The 15,205-nt window shown below is 37.3% G+C and overlaps 1 protein-coding gene across 1 annotated transcript in view; it reads left to right on the top strand.

Moving 5' to 3' along the window:
* Positions 1-15,205, top strand: part of Sin3A (SIN3 transcription regulator family member A) — a 528,152-nt gene that overhangs the window by 217,813 nt on the left and 295,134 nt on the right. Inside the window, exon 9 of the mRNA XM_068227644.1 lies at positions 91-315. Coding sequence (XP_068083745.1) covers positions 91-315 — 225 coding nt within the window. The remainder of the gene's footprint in view (positions 1-90; positions 316-15,205) is intronic.

Below are 15,205 nucleotides of genomic sequence, written 5' to 3'. Positions count from 1 at the left end.
GTGAAGTATACTCCTTCAGCCATGATATGTCTGGCATCTACTCTAATTGTATACATTTTATATTATCTAATTTGTAAATTTTTGCTTTAGAACCGATTCCAGGGACAACCAGACAAATACAAGCGGTTCTTAGAGATCTTGCACACGTATCAAAAGGAGCAACGTAATCTCAAGGAAGGTCATCTACCTGCTGGGAAGCACCTGACAGAGGCTGAAGTATATGCGCAGGTAGCCAAATTATTTGAACATCAGGAAGATTTGCTAGCAGAATTTGGTCAATTTCTTCCTGATGCTACAAGCCATCAGGCTGCACTGGTAAGTTTTGTATTCATGTTTTCTTACTTATTTACTTATTTAATTAACTACTTATCATATTACAGAATACATCAGATACATTAAATGCTAAGGAAATGTATGCAGGAAAGTGTCACCATTTTCTAAGTCAAAGCTCTGTTGTTTCTTGGCTGCAATCATTGCAATGTTTGTGTTTATGGGACATGGTGACACCTTTAACCCTAGAACTGCAGACAGTCTTTCTGGAAGACGGTGCACTGTTTCGTCTAGTGTGATCATCTTTCTGACAGACGGTGTTTTTTCCACCGTACAATTATAACTAGACACCAGATGGCAGTAATATAGATACTAGCTGAATACTGATACTTTTATCTGCATTTTTGAAGGTCCTTGAAAAACAAGCAGCAGTCTGGAGAAGTTTATTTAACTGTAGAAGTGAAAGTACTTTCATATGTTCTTAGAATCAAGATGGCAGCCTGCTTTGTTGGCGATTCTGAAATCGAACAATTGAAGATCTTAGTGACAGTGCTGATGGTGACAGTGATTATTGTGTTAATTCCGATGAGGAAAATATTCCTGAAAGTAGTAAAAGCGACAGCGAAGTACAAGGTGCCTCGGAAGTAAGAGGAAATTCCGCTAACCGGAATGATGTTCAAGTCAGGGCAGTTTTCATTATTATAGGCATTACGTCAATATTTGAAGAAACCAGTGAAGGGATAAGTGTGAACTGTCGGTATTTGTGTAAATTGTTATAAATTACATCGATCAGAACACAAGGAAAAATGAAACGGAGGTAAGAAAACTAATTTAAGCTGTAGGTTCGAAACTCGTGAAAAGAACTCAAAATCTGTTTTGAGAAAAATATTGTGTTTTACTTAGCATTTGAAACGAAAATTGAAGAATTGTGGGGAAATATGTAAAAACACACTTCTGTGTTTCATAATAACATGTTTCAGGAATAAATTATCTATCAGAAATTATTTTCTTAGTGCAAAATATTTCAACCATTCAGTTTGATCCAAAAAAATTTAATTTTGTTTTTTTATAGCTAGAAATGGTGACGATTTCTAAAATTATTTCTGTCATCTTCATGTAGACCATTCTTTCAGCATTCTGTTGGTGTATAATATGGATTTATTGGGATTAATATCAGTTTACAGGCTTGATTTCATTTTCATGTTGTATACTGAGGAAAATAACTGCAGCATTTGACATACAAACCTGCAGGAGTTCTAGGGTTAAAATCCATAGGATTTTACATCAGCCTGTCGGGAACTTTCTTATTATCGTAATCACCATGATCTGCTTGCACTTCTTTAATTATTTTGGAGAGAGTCGTGGCTTATGTAGTAATAAGGTTCTCGTCAAATTCAGTGTAATACTAGAATGATGCTCGATCTGTTTTACCATTCAGTGTTTAGTCTGGAAGCCTCCACAATCCTCCATTTGCAACTAACTATTTGACGTTGTTTTCTTCACATACTTTTAGTGCCGGCAATGGAACAGTTGTGGGCGGAGTGAATCATATCCTCTATTTCATTTCCAGTTGGATTGAAGTGCAAAAATTTAGAACTACAAAATCCATCCTATGCTGATGCTGACATTTTTGTTGCAATTATGCTGAGAGTATTCAGCTTGGAATTTCAAAAACATGTAACTTTCAGTTCCATCATATGGTTCAGTAAACTTCAATGTGCAGTCTTAGCACAATTCAGTTTATATCCCTGAGAATATAGGAAAAAGGCTTAACTTTTGTGTTGGAATATTTGCTTAAGGATAATTTTCTTGGCGTTCACATATATAGTTTAGCGTAAATGAAAATGTATATTTACTGGGAGTCCCCGGATTCAATTCCCAGCTACTTTGCAGATTTTAATTATGCACCAAGGGCTGGAACAGGGTTCATTCAGCTTCATGAGACCAACTGAGGAGCTCTCTGATATGACAGGCAGTGGACCCATTTAATTAGCCAAGCATTATGACTGAGAATGTCGTCACACTAACCTTGTGGTACTGCGAAATTTCTAGGCCATCAGTAGTTGTCTCGGCAAGCTCAAACCTAAAGTGGGCTATATGTGCCACAGGGAATTTCAATTTGCAAAGGTAGCAGTTATGAACAGATTATCTATATCATTCCTAATAATACCAATATAAATGGTCCGTTATTGGACATTATAAATTTTCCAGCTAACTCATTCCTGTTTGCCAGTGTTTCGCCCCCGTGTGCTAGGCTGGGTTCATCAGTTGGTACTTAGCACACCTACCAAGACGCTGGGTAGTGCATACCGTGGAGGCCACTGCGTAGGCTAATTGTAGCCACCGGCAGTGCCAATGCACTATGAGAGACTTTGTCTTCTTATCAAAAACTGATGCCTGCTTGGCCATCAGATGATATAGATGTTGATTCCCTGCCGGTGGCTACAATTACCCTGCGCAGTGGCCTCCACGGTATGCACTACCCAGCGTCTTGGTAGGTGTGCAAGGTACCAACTGATGAGCCCAGCCTAGCACACGGGGGCGAAATGCTGGCAAACAGGAATGAGTTAGCTGGAAAATTTATAATGTCCAATAACGGATCATTTATATTGGTATTATAAATTTACTCATTCGGAACAAATATTTCAGATTCCCTATGGGAATCAACATCTATATCATATATCGTCCCTAGTAAGGCAAAGTATCGTAAGCGGGGGAAAAAATGGATTTTACAGGAGATGATAAAAATGATTATGGAGTTGAATACTTACAGTTCGGGCAGTTTCGGATTTTATTCTACTGCAGAAATGAATTTTTCACCTTATTGGCACATTAGATTATGTATTTATTCAATTGTAGCGAAAAGGAACTTATCTTGAAAGTTATGAATGTCATTTAAGATTAATGAATATTGAATATTCACGACCGCATTGTAATCGAAACCGACTTTCAACCTATTAGGTCGTGTTACGTACATTTAGTACGTGTTGAAGAGATGTTAAGTACAGAACAAAAATGGCCAACCAGACACCAGTGGGATCCGAACCCACAACCTCCCGATTTCGCGTCGGTTTCGATTACAATGCGGTCGTGAATATTCAATATTCATTGACTTGGCCCTCAACGGGCAACTTAAACGCACTCTACAGTGTGATGGTAGTAGTACCAGACCTGTAGCTCAGATCCTTTCCAACAGAACAAAGATGGCCTAGGCCACCATAGCTCAATTGGTAGATGTTTTCCGCGACGTCCTAACCTGATTTTCAAATCCGACAACGTTATAGTGCCCATTCATATTTCAAGAAGAAGAAGATATCCGACGAGTTGAATTAACAAAACTGCAAAGGAGAAGATGAAGAAGAAGGAGATATCAGATGTTTGCTTTATTGCTAAGTAAAGCATAAACCACAAGAAGGAGACGTTATCAAGTGATTCAGTGTTTGTCTTGCCTGAGTTCGTTATTTCACGGTTATTATTTTACATTTGCGTTTGTTGTTGGAGTTGTTAAAGTTACTGTCGCTGATTCATCACATTTACTGTATTTGTTTTGTTACGTTTTTTGTTCTTGTTATGAGAGTCGAGTAGTCAGAGTGAATTGCCGCAATCTTCCTTTCCCATCGTGTGTATTTGAATTGGCACAGGCTAAAAGGGCCTCAGTCCAAGCAACCCAATTTTGATTTTTTTTTTTTAACTGTCTCTCAGCGACCCTGTTTTTTTAAAAACTAATTAACTCTACTGGAATGTAGTACATACCTAAATGGTACCCATTTTTACTATTTTAACAATCTTTTATGCTTAGTTACTTTGCAATGTAGGTGTAAATGCTGTGGACTGAGGCCCTTTTAGCATACTGCAAGGTTTTCACAAAATGGAAACAGAAATCTTCGGTCTTTGTCAATCTGTTTACTATACAATATTAAATAGAAATAAGGATCCACCTTTCAATACTCCGTTGTTAAGTTGAACCAAATAGAAGTTACAACCTGTTTATTTGGGACCGGTTTCAACACATTTGAAGTGTCATCATCAGCCAGTTAGCAAAGCAGTGCAAAAATTAAGTCATAAAGATCTAAAAACAACTAACACAATGATCACAGACAAAAAATTAACACTATTTCGTGACAAAGCAATTCCAGTTGATATTCATAACACAGTGATCACAGTCAAAAGAGTAAAAAGAACACCACTATTTCGTGCCGAAACAAATCCAGTTGAAGTTCATAAGCAGGTCCAGTACAGTCCTGTTATGCCGCATTCACATAAGAAGACGTATGAAGATGTTGTATTTGAAATCGATAACAAGTTAAAGGACTTGTTCTAATGTGAAAACTTGAAGGATAACTCGTTATGAAATTGAACTTGTGGTATGCAGTTATGTATAGTTTAGGCAGGTCTTGTAGGCATTTGTTTCTCCGGCCGAAGAGTAAAATGTGACGTAATTGAAGTCTTAGGAAAACTGTGTAGTACTTAATTTTGACAATTCGAAGTGGATATATAAATGTTAAAAATTAATTTAAATCTTTAAAAAGAATAAAACTAAATAAAAAATATATAAAAAAGGGGAAGAAATTTTAAAAGAAATTACAATGTGAGGCTCAACTCGAAAAAGCTTGCCGTGGCAATTGATAAATGAATGGAAGATTATAAATAGAGAAAAGGGTGGGGAATAATGAACGCTTATTAAAGGGTGGGAGGGAAAGGAAAAAATAGGGGGGGGGGGGTAATTGTGTAAATTGTGAAAGATTGATCGCTTGCTTGTTTACTTGATGTTATTTAAAATGGAGATGAGAAAATCAAAAAAGGGCATTGGGCTTCTCAGAAATATCATTCAGGTTAAGGTTCGGATTGAAAAACTAGTCAAGGTGTATAAAACAGTTTTCATTGATGTATAGGAGAGGGCCTTTAGTTAAAGTGCTGAGAATTTCAATATCCTGGTCTATTGTAGTGAAAATATGTTTTGTGTCATGTATATGTTGCCCCACTGCCGAAAATCTGTTGTATATTATTGCATTAACGTGTTCAAAATATCGGATTTTGAAGTTATGACCAGTTTGACTAATGTAAGAAGAGTTGCAGTTGTTCCACTTAAAACGGTATACGCTGACTTAGAAAACACACTTTTTTTATTTAAGGAGTTGGAGTTATGTAATAATTCTGGGTTTCTATTATTAGTTCGAAAAGAAATCATGGTATTGTGTTTTTTTGAAGACATTAGCAATACTGTAGGCATTTATATTGAATGTGAATGTGGAGTAAGCAGCTGGTTTTTGATTATCTCTTAAGAGTGTTGTGTTAGGATGGTGTTTAAATTTGTTAATAATTTGTTCAATAAAATATCTATTATTACCATTAAATTTTGCAATGGAGTGAATGATATTTAGTTCTTATCCTTTGATAGTGGAATTTTGAAGGCATACTGTTATACAAGGCACGCTTATGTGTCTGTGGGTGAGAAGAGTCTTGTTTTATGGTATTAGCTGTATGTGTGGGTTTTCTATAAATCATATATGATAATAAGGAAGGTAATCTGCTTATTGTTATATCTAGAAAGTTAAGTGATTTGTTTGATTCTGTTTCAAGAGTGGTTTTTTTTTGCTAGTTGCTTTTACGTTGCACCGACACAGATAGGTCTTATGGCGACGATGGGACAGGGAAGGGCTAGGAGTGGGAAGGAATCGGCCATGGCCTTACTTAAGGTACAGCCCCAGCATTTGCGTGGTGTGAAAATGGGAAACCACAGAAGACCATTTTCAGGGCTGCCGACAATGGGGTTCGAACCTACGATCTCCCGAATACTGGATATGTGGATCAATTTTATTGAGGCTGTTAAGAGTAGATGCTGCATTAATAACTCTGTCATCTAGGATCTCATGTGTTATCTACATATCTGAACCAAAATAATACGTGTTTAAAGTCGTCGTTATCAATGAAATTGTGTTCTAAAAAGTCTAGGTATATTTCCGCTAGCATCCCTGTGGCTGGAGAACCCGTAGCCAAACCATCCTGTTGATAAATTATATTGTCGAAGATGAATAAGTTTTTATTAACTACTAATTTTAAGGTGGTCATAAAATCATTAATTTCAAGTTTGCTTAAGCAACTGTGTATGTATGTTGGGTAATCAGCCCTATGTGTTTAAATTCTTCTCAATAATAGGAAATAATTTTTTTATATTAATGCTGGGGTACATGTTGACAAATTACAAAAGAGTGTAGAGAATGGTGTGGTTGCATTTTAAAGTTATTTAATTTCTCAACTAGTTCTATGGTGTTTTTTATAGGCTTATTCGATAAGAATTTGTAATTATTCTTAAGAAACTTTTGAATGAATTGTGCTAATTTGTAAAGTGGGCTGGGTCTGTAATTAATTGGTCGAATGGGGACGTATGTTTTATGATTTTTAGGGAGAGATATTGCGGTTGGCACGCCTGGATTCATACTTAATAATCTTGTTTTTCCATGTTCAGTTCATGTTCATGTTCGATATAATCAACCTTTGTCAGCTTTTGTGATAATAAGGTTATGGCCTTCAATTTTCTTCTTAAGGTTTAGAATGTTTTTACGTTCAGTGAAGAGAATAGTGTTGCTATTATCGTTAGGGGTGTAAATCATCTTAAGTTTTCTTTTTACGTCAAGTCTAATTTCGTCTTGTAATTCTAAGGGCATTTTATTGATATCTAATTCAGATTCAGTGATTACATTAAATACAGTGTTATTTTTATTTAAGTTAGGCCAGTTACATTTAGGGCCTTTAGATAGGATTAAGTTGTCATTATCATCTAGGATTGTTTTGGATAAGTTGACAACAGGGGGATGGAACTTACTAATTATATCGTCATGATTTTTCGGTTCTTTAGATAATTTAGTAAAAGGTTTTCTTGTCATAGATATGTTTTTGAGATTGTTGAGCTTTCTATCTAAAGTTCATTGCTTTTTGGAAAGAGACTACATGGATTTGAAATATATCCCATTGAGCGCCTGATAATATGAGAGTTGGTTCGAGGTGAGACTCATAAAGACGATTGTTCAGGAAAGATTTCTTCTTATAAAGGAATTTAATTTCGTTGGTTGACCAAATCTTGTTGATTTTTATTTGTGTTCTTGAACAATCAGAGAAGAATTGCGATGTCTAAAAGTGGTAGTTTTAAGAAAATTAGGGGTTATATTTTGCGCGATACACTGTTCGAGAAAATTAATATCTTTCATCTTTGTCCAGCTTAGCAATCTTGATTTCAAGGCCTGAGTAGTTATAGGCTTTAGATTTTGCTTGGTAAGCGTTATCATTTAAAGTTAAAAACTTCATGATTGTTCCGCTGTGCTAATTGGCTGATGATGACACTTCAAATGTGTTGAAACCGGTCTCAAATGAACAGGTTGTAACTTCTATTTGGTTCAACTTAACAACGGAGTATTGAAGGGGATGGATCCTTACTTCTATTTAATATTGTGTATTTCTCTATTCAATACGGAACAATCTTGAAGTTTTTAACTTTAAATCTTACTAACAATCAAAGATTCTTAGTACCATATTTATATGAGGGTAATAAACACTCAATGTATCAGTACAAAATGTCTTTTAAGTTGAATTTACTCATTATTTCCATCATCATTGCTGCGTTCAGAGGTAGGCCAGGCCAGAATTTCAGTATAGAACTCCAGAAACTGATGAGGAATTTATGGCATTTACTTTTTAATGTCATTTATTTTGGCGAGTTTTATACGGACTTTGTTCAGTGGGTAAGCTACTCTATCTGGAAGCTTAACCTCTTGAACTCCGGGTTGTTTAACCCTCGGATACTCGCGTGAGCTACAAGTGTAGCCCAGTGATTTATTTCGATGTGGTACAGAGTATATTCGTTGCTAGGAATATTGATAGTCTCTATTTTGTCTCAATGTTGTAATTGACTGGCAAGTGTATTTCCAGCTTGACTACGCACCAGACGGATTAGAAATGACCTGGGCTACAATAGTAGCCGGCGCGAGCATTGCTGTTTCAGTCCTGACACTGAGCGAGCAAAGGAAACATCGCCACGTAGGCGGCCAAGTAGATGACTTTCAAATCAGTCGGTGGTTAGATGAAAGTAATGATAGTATTGTTAGTGGTGATAGTGATGATAGTGAACAGGACATACTCACACACGAAATACACCAAACTGAATCTGAAGAAGGTACAAGCAGTGAGGAAGGTACCCCGACCGAGTGTCCAGCAACAAAAGACGATGCAGGTACCAGCAGCAATCATTCCAGATGATTCACGGCAGATTTACTGCCAGGCACAATTTCAAGTGGCTAAGGGATCATCCACGAACTAATGTGTGTACAAGAGCCCATAATATGATCGTGCATTTTCCTGGCCCTAAGGGAATTGCTCATAGTTTGCAAACTGAACTTGAATATTTAGAACTTTTCATAGATAGAAATATAATACAAATGATTACCACAGCGACAAATGTTTATGTATGTGAATTGAGAGACAAGTTTGAACGTGATTATGATGCGCAATTTACTGATTCAGAAATACTTGCTTTGATAGAGTGCTAAAATTCCTTAAAATGTTCACTGAAACTCTAAGACAGTTTTTTTTAACTTGATATAGTTTTTATTTGTCTACCATGCAAATATGTTATAATGTAGGTATTTAGGTATATATTGTGATCGTTCATGGATGCCTGGTTCGAAGGTAACAATAAATTTCATAATGTGCTCAGCTAGAATTCAGTAGTTTACATGATCCTCCACTCAGGGCATGGCCCTTCGGAGAGAAAGCGGTCACATCCTATCAATAATTAATCTGATGATGATCCAACATCATTATGTTCCAATATACTAAGTTCACTTAAATTAGGCATGAAATGAAAAATCGCAACAAGAAATTGGAAGGACAATAACTTTTAATAAAATAAAATTAACTGACTATAATCAAACAAACCGGATAAGCAGCGTAATAAAAAAAAATATATATCCTCGTGCATTTTCTATCGCACTGTACTAGAGATCAAGCCCTTCTTGAAAATTGTCAATCATAAAATTCAAATATCATCATCACTCACAACACTTTGACACATTTAAATAATTGTAAAACATAATGGAAAATCAGCAGTTTGTCTCTTTTCTCTCCTCTTGTTTGTTCATTTACTATCACATTTATTAGCCGTACTTTGTCCTCCTCGCTCTACCTATTCCTATTGGTCTCATCGTAACCCTTAGCTAGCTAAATAATAACTTGAATTTCCCAACGGTTATTTGATAAACACAGAAAACCATTTCAAATACATAACAATAACATTATCGATCCATAATTGAGTAACTGCATGCCATCATCCAACCAACGGCATCGCATAGCTGCACCTGAAATAAAGTACTAACTACTGACATGTACAAGAAAGTGATCAAATACCAGAAGGTCTGCCTTGCATCTGCGCCTCTCCGTCCTGCTGAAATAATGCTACAGCACCAACTCACTACCTCAAGCAAATGCTACAAGTATTAACATACAGTACAGGTGACAATGATCTCAAAATCCAACTACTGTTCAAGTAGGTTATCGAAGATCCTACTTATGTGTCCGCTTAAACATCCCACTATTTATGTGATCAAATCTTAACTCATTTCAGTTCATATGGTCAATCAAACTCTTCGAACGCCTTCAATCAATGCTAAATAAATCGCTCATTTATCAGACATATCTTTCAATAACACTATCCTAACCCATTGGTCATCTCGAAGAATTAACCCACTAACGCAATACACAATTCAATAAATCATTCACTAATTACGTCGCATCAACTATACCTTTAGATGACCCTACATGCCTTACGCCACCATAATATACACCGCATAATAAAACAATCATCATTCCCTCAATAAATAAATAAATAAATGTCATTGAAGAGCCTCACTATTATACGTACCAACATCGCATAATCCGATTAAATAAACACATCACAACACTCCGCGGAATTATTACATCAAAGGATCGCCACATCAATTATCTCACACACTGGTACATTGAAACTTACCTGTAACATTCAAGATCATATATTCACTTCACAGTTGCTCCATTAATTTGGAACCTACGCGGGAAAGATCGCGCCTAACCAAATATTTACCGACGGTGAACGATATTCTAGCATGTGCAGTCGTACAATGAAACGTTAAACTAACACCATTAACATGTTAGGTTATTCAAGTTCACTTTAGATCACCCGTGTAATATTAAAAATCTACATCTACTATAAGCAGCTACAGGTAAAGCAAAAGGGACAAAGTACGTCTACTCATCTGGACTTCACTTCATGGTAAGGGTAGTGGTAGTCAGGTCATTCGTTCCAAGCCATCTCATCCATTTTGGCAGAGCCCGGATCCACCAGGATCCTACCAGTTTACTCAAACATTTTCTCCATATGGATTCCCTGGTTAACTGAAAGTAGCATTTTGGGCTTCAACCTGAAACTTGTACAGAAACAGTTACCTAAAGCTCATACAGATTTACAACTCCACTTTCATAGATCAATACTGGCCTGTATGAATTAATGTCGTTTAATGCTATTTGAGCTTATTAAATGCTGTTTAGCCCTCAACTTTACAAATCTTCCGTGTTTTTATACGTATACAAGAGCTACGCTCACTATTTGCTTCTCGATCGCTTTCGTTATACAAGAATTGACATAAAAACAAAATTCTAACTTAATTATTTACAATAATAATAATAATAATAATAATAATAATAATAATAATAAGGTTGCTTTCCATGAACCACAGAGCTACTATCTTAACTTCATTACATGTGATTTGAGGAAACTCGTTACTGCAGAAATTCACAAAGGAACACACGCTACTATTGTTTGTTCTTCCGAACATGAAGTACGTCACACCATACGCCTATTAGATGGTCAGTTGTATACAATTCCAAGTTGATCTATGGCCTCCTTGACGTCTTAAAGACTAGATATAATGTCTGGCCTTTCTTCTTCTCAGTTATTGATATAATTATTGCTGATATCTGCTTGTAACCGAACTGTTTTTTTTTATTTATTTATTATTATGCGGTCCGCTGTATACCACGGGGTTCTGAGCTTGATCTTCTGATTTCCGTCCACAAGATCTACCATAAACTTGTGAGTTGTGTCGGCTCATATATTACAAACATATAAATTCGCCGTGCATCGACAATTTATCTTCCACGCCATCCATATGGATCTGTTTGACTTATGACCTTCAATGACTCTCTGACACATGATTATACGTCATTGAAAGGTCGTAATATATATATATAAATAAATAAATTTAAAAGCTCTAATTCTTTTATTTCCATGGTAGATTACCCTTAGTGTGAGATGCAATCAAATTTTTCTTCAAGGATTTTTATCTTCTCTTCTCAACAAAAGCAGAACCTACATATGGTCTTCAAACTTGGCTTAGAATATTTATGTCTGTCTGTTAGGTCATCAGTCCAGAGGCTGGTTGGATCCTCAAATAGCACCACCAAAGGTTATGCGGTTATAAGGAAACCGCAAAAACCAATGACAGCACCAAAATGAGGCGTACTAGGCAAGACGAGGAGTGAGGTAGTTTGCCATTGCTTTCCTCACTGGGTCAGAAAGTGCTATTGCAGCATGACTGACCTTATGAGCAACACCTTTCATAACACTCAGATGCACTAGTCGTGCTCTGAATGTCAGTACTCAGCACCACCCATACCCCAGCAGCTTCCATATTGTCACAGCCATGGATGAGACTGGGACTTCGGTGGAAGCTACACTTTACTCTGGCCAGTGCCAAGAGTTGGATAGAATATTTATATACACTACTATTTAAGGTATTATTACCAAAGAAACCTAAAAATAGCGCGTACGAGTCATTTAGATTGAATTTCAGTTTGGGCTGCGTATGTAGCCCGCGCGAGTAACACTGCGTCTGTTCCTAGCGCGAGTGTCCGAGGGTTGTGAAATGTGTGGGTTACCACAGAATCAATGAAGTATCTTGCGACAATCTGGAATTTAAACTTGGAGTCGTAGGTGAAGTGCATTATGTACTGATCATAAAATTAACTTTGTGGTTTCTAGGAACAGTCTTGGGTTTATTTTCTTCTGAGGTACAGTTCCTTTTATAGTAGTATGGCCACCATCCTTTGAATTCGACAATTTCTTCACATTGAACTTCTTTTACTATGAACTTGTGAGTTTTACTTGACTGGATGATGTTTGTCAGTTCATGAATGCTATGAACCCATGTTTCATTGGCACGCAAATTGCAGCTTCCTGTATCCACGCTGAATACAATTATGAAAAGCAGGGGAAGCCTTATGTCAAGTGCTTGAGAATGCGGACCAAACTCCAAGAAAAGGAACTACCGAGCTCGATAGCTGCAGTCGCTTAACTGCGGCCAGTATTCGGGTGATAGTAGGTTCGAACCCCACCATCGGCAGCCCTGAAAATGATTTTCCGTGGTTTCCCATTTTCACACCAGGCAAATGTTTGGGCTGTACCTTAAGGCCACAGCCGGTTCCTTCCCACTCCTAGCTATTTCCTGTCCCATCGTCGCCATAAGACGTATCTGTGTCGGTGTGATGTAAAGCAACTAGCAAAAAAACAAAAAGAAAAGAGAGAAGTGTGCGTCATACTGCAAATACGAGAAAATGAAAAATATTGTAAAAAGTTGGTTTGAAACTTAAAGAGCTGCAAGCATTCCAGTTGGTGTACTCTTGAGGGAAAAGGCACTTAAAGTGGCAAACCTTCTTGGCATTGAAAATTTCAGTGTCCAATGGCTGGATCGACCGATTTAGGAAAATGTATAACCTAACCTATAAAACTGTTTGTGGAAATCTAATGCAGTTAGTGATGAAACTGTGGAAGAATGGATCGATAGAAGATTGCAGGAGCTCACCAAGGATTACGAACCCAGAAACATTTTTAACCTAGATGAAACTGGACTTTTTTTCAGTGTTGCCCGGCAAGACTTTGGCATTCAAAGGAGATAAATGCCATGGTGGGAAACACAGCAAGATGAGGCTCACATTGATGTTGGGAGCCAGTGCTGATGGCTCTGAGAAGCTCCACCCCTATGTGATTGGAAAATCTAAAAAGCCTCGTTGCTTCAACAATGTGCAATCATTACCTACTTCCTACGATGCAAACCATAAAGCTTGGATGGCCTCAGATCTTTTCCAACAGCAGTTAATTGCTCTGGATTCAAAAATGGGTGCACAAAATAGGAAGATCCTTCTTTTCATTGACCGTTGTCCTGCACATCCCGTGGTTGTTAATTTGAGGAATGTGCAGTTAGAATTTCTCATGTTAACTGCACACGCAGGCTACAACCTATGGATTTAGGGGTTCTTCATTCCTTTAAGTCACTTTATAGGATCAGCGGTAGAGTGTCGGCCTCCGGATCCCAAGATAGCGGGTTCAAACCCGGCAGAGGTAGTCGGATTTTTGAAGGGCGGAAAAAAGTCCATTCGACACTCCATGTCGTACGATGTCGGCATGTAAAAGATCTCTGGTGACACATTTGGTGTTTACCCGACAAAATTAATTAAATCTCAGCCATAGACGCCCAAGAGAGTTTCGGTTTACTCGGTCTGCCATCTAGTGGGGGCCTAGAGTAAAACGGAACGTCTAAATTGACGAGCAGACAGCCAGATGGCGTCAAATTGAAATGTCTGCACACGGTAGCTGAGGCCATACGATTATTATTATTATTATTATAGGAAGAACCAGGTGCAGTGAATTTTATTCCTTATGGATGCTGGACAGGATCCATCATCATTTCAAGTTTCAATTCTGGATGCGCTTCACATCAATGCAAAGTCTTGGAAAGCTGTGAAGCAGACTACCATCTCAAATTGTTTCTTGAAAGCAGGATTTTTCAAGAATCATGCCGAATCTCAGTTGGAAGAAGAAGAAGAAGAAGACCTACCGGATGTATGGAGAATGTTGCAGTCAGACTGCACTACTGAAGATTTTCTTTGGGTAGATGATTCTGTGATCACTGCAGAGGAAAGAATTGTGGAGGAGTTGGTTGCTGAGCAAACAGCAGCAGAGTCTCCTGCCAGTGACAGTGATGAAGCAGAGGAAGACAGTGAAGTGATGCCTACCAGTTTTGTTGCAAGTGCAGCAGTGGATGTTTTACACAGGTATCTGTCATCTGTAGAGGGGGTTGAAAATAATTTTCATAACCTTTATGAGCTTGAATAAACAAATCGAGGTCATAAAAAATAAGAAGTGTAAACAGATATCGATTCTGGACTATTTTGGTAGGAAGCAGTGATTGTGTAGTTTTCCGTCTGGAATAAATTTGTGTTAATGTTGTAAATACACGTACAGTAGTAGCAATTAAAATGTTTCAGTCAGAGAAAATATTGCATCTTAGATAATTCTATAGCCATTGTAGGAAAGTAACTACTGTAATATGAAAAGAATATATTACACAAATTTTTAACCACCTACTGGTAACCTTCTCCTGGGCAAAGGATGAGCAGAATTACAAAGGCAGTGTAGTCTACAGTTAATACACTACAGTAATTAACTTACATGGACCTTTATTCGAGGTAAGTACAGTAAATCAATTGAGATTGAAATACAAATATAAATTAATAATATGCATTTGTGTAACATTTACCTCCTTTTCCAGAGCATTTTTATATATACCTATACAATTTGTTTCCGACGATTTACACTTTCCCCCCTTTTACACCAATATTCCTTTGTCCCTTGAAAGGTGTAAAAGAGGGGTAATAACATTTTTGCTACTTGTTTAACCTTATACTAACACATTGAAGGTTTTTGGCAATGGAGGGATGGGAAAGGAGTAGGATTGGGAAGGTAGCAGCTGTGGTCTTAAACAAGGCCCAGCCCCAGCATTTGTCTGGTGTGAAAATGGGAAACCATGGAAAACCATCTTCAGGGTTGCTGACAGTACGATTCAAACCCACTACC

This window comes from Anabrus simplex, chromosome 5 (assembly GCF_040414725.1).
Source record: "Anabrus simplex isolate iqAnaSimp1 chromosome 5, ASM4041472v1, whole genome shotgun sequence".
NCBI lineage: Eukaryota > Metazoa > Arthropoda > Insecta > Orthoptera > Tettigoniidae > Anabrus > Anabrus simplex.
The sequence above is the reverse complement of the archived record's forward strand: the minus strand, read 5'-3'. Positions and strand labels throughout refer to the sequence as shown.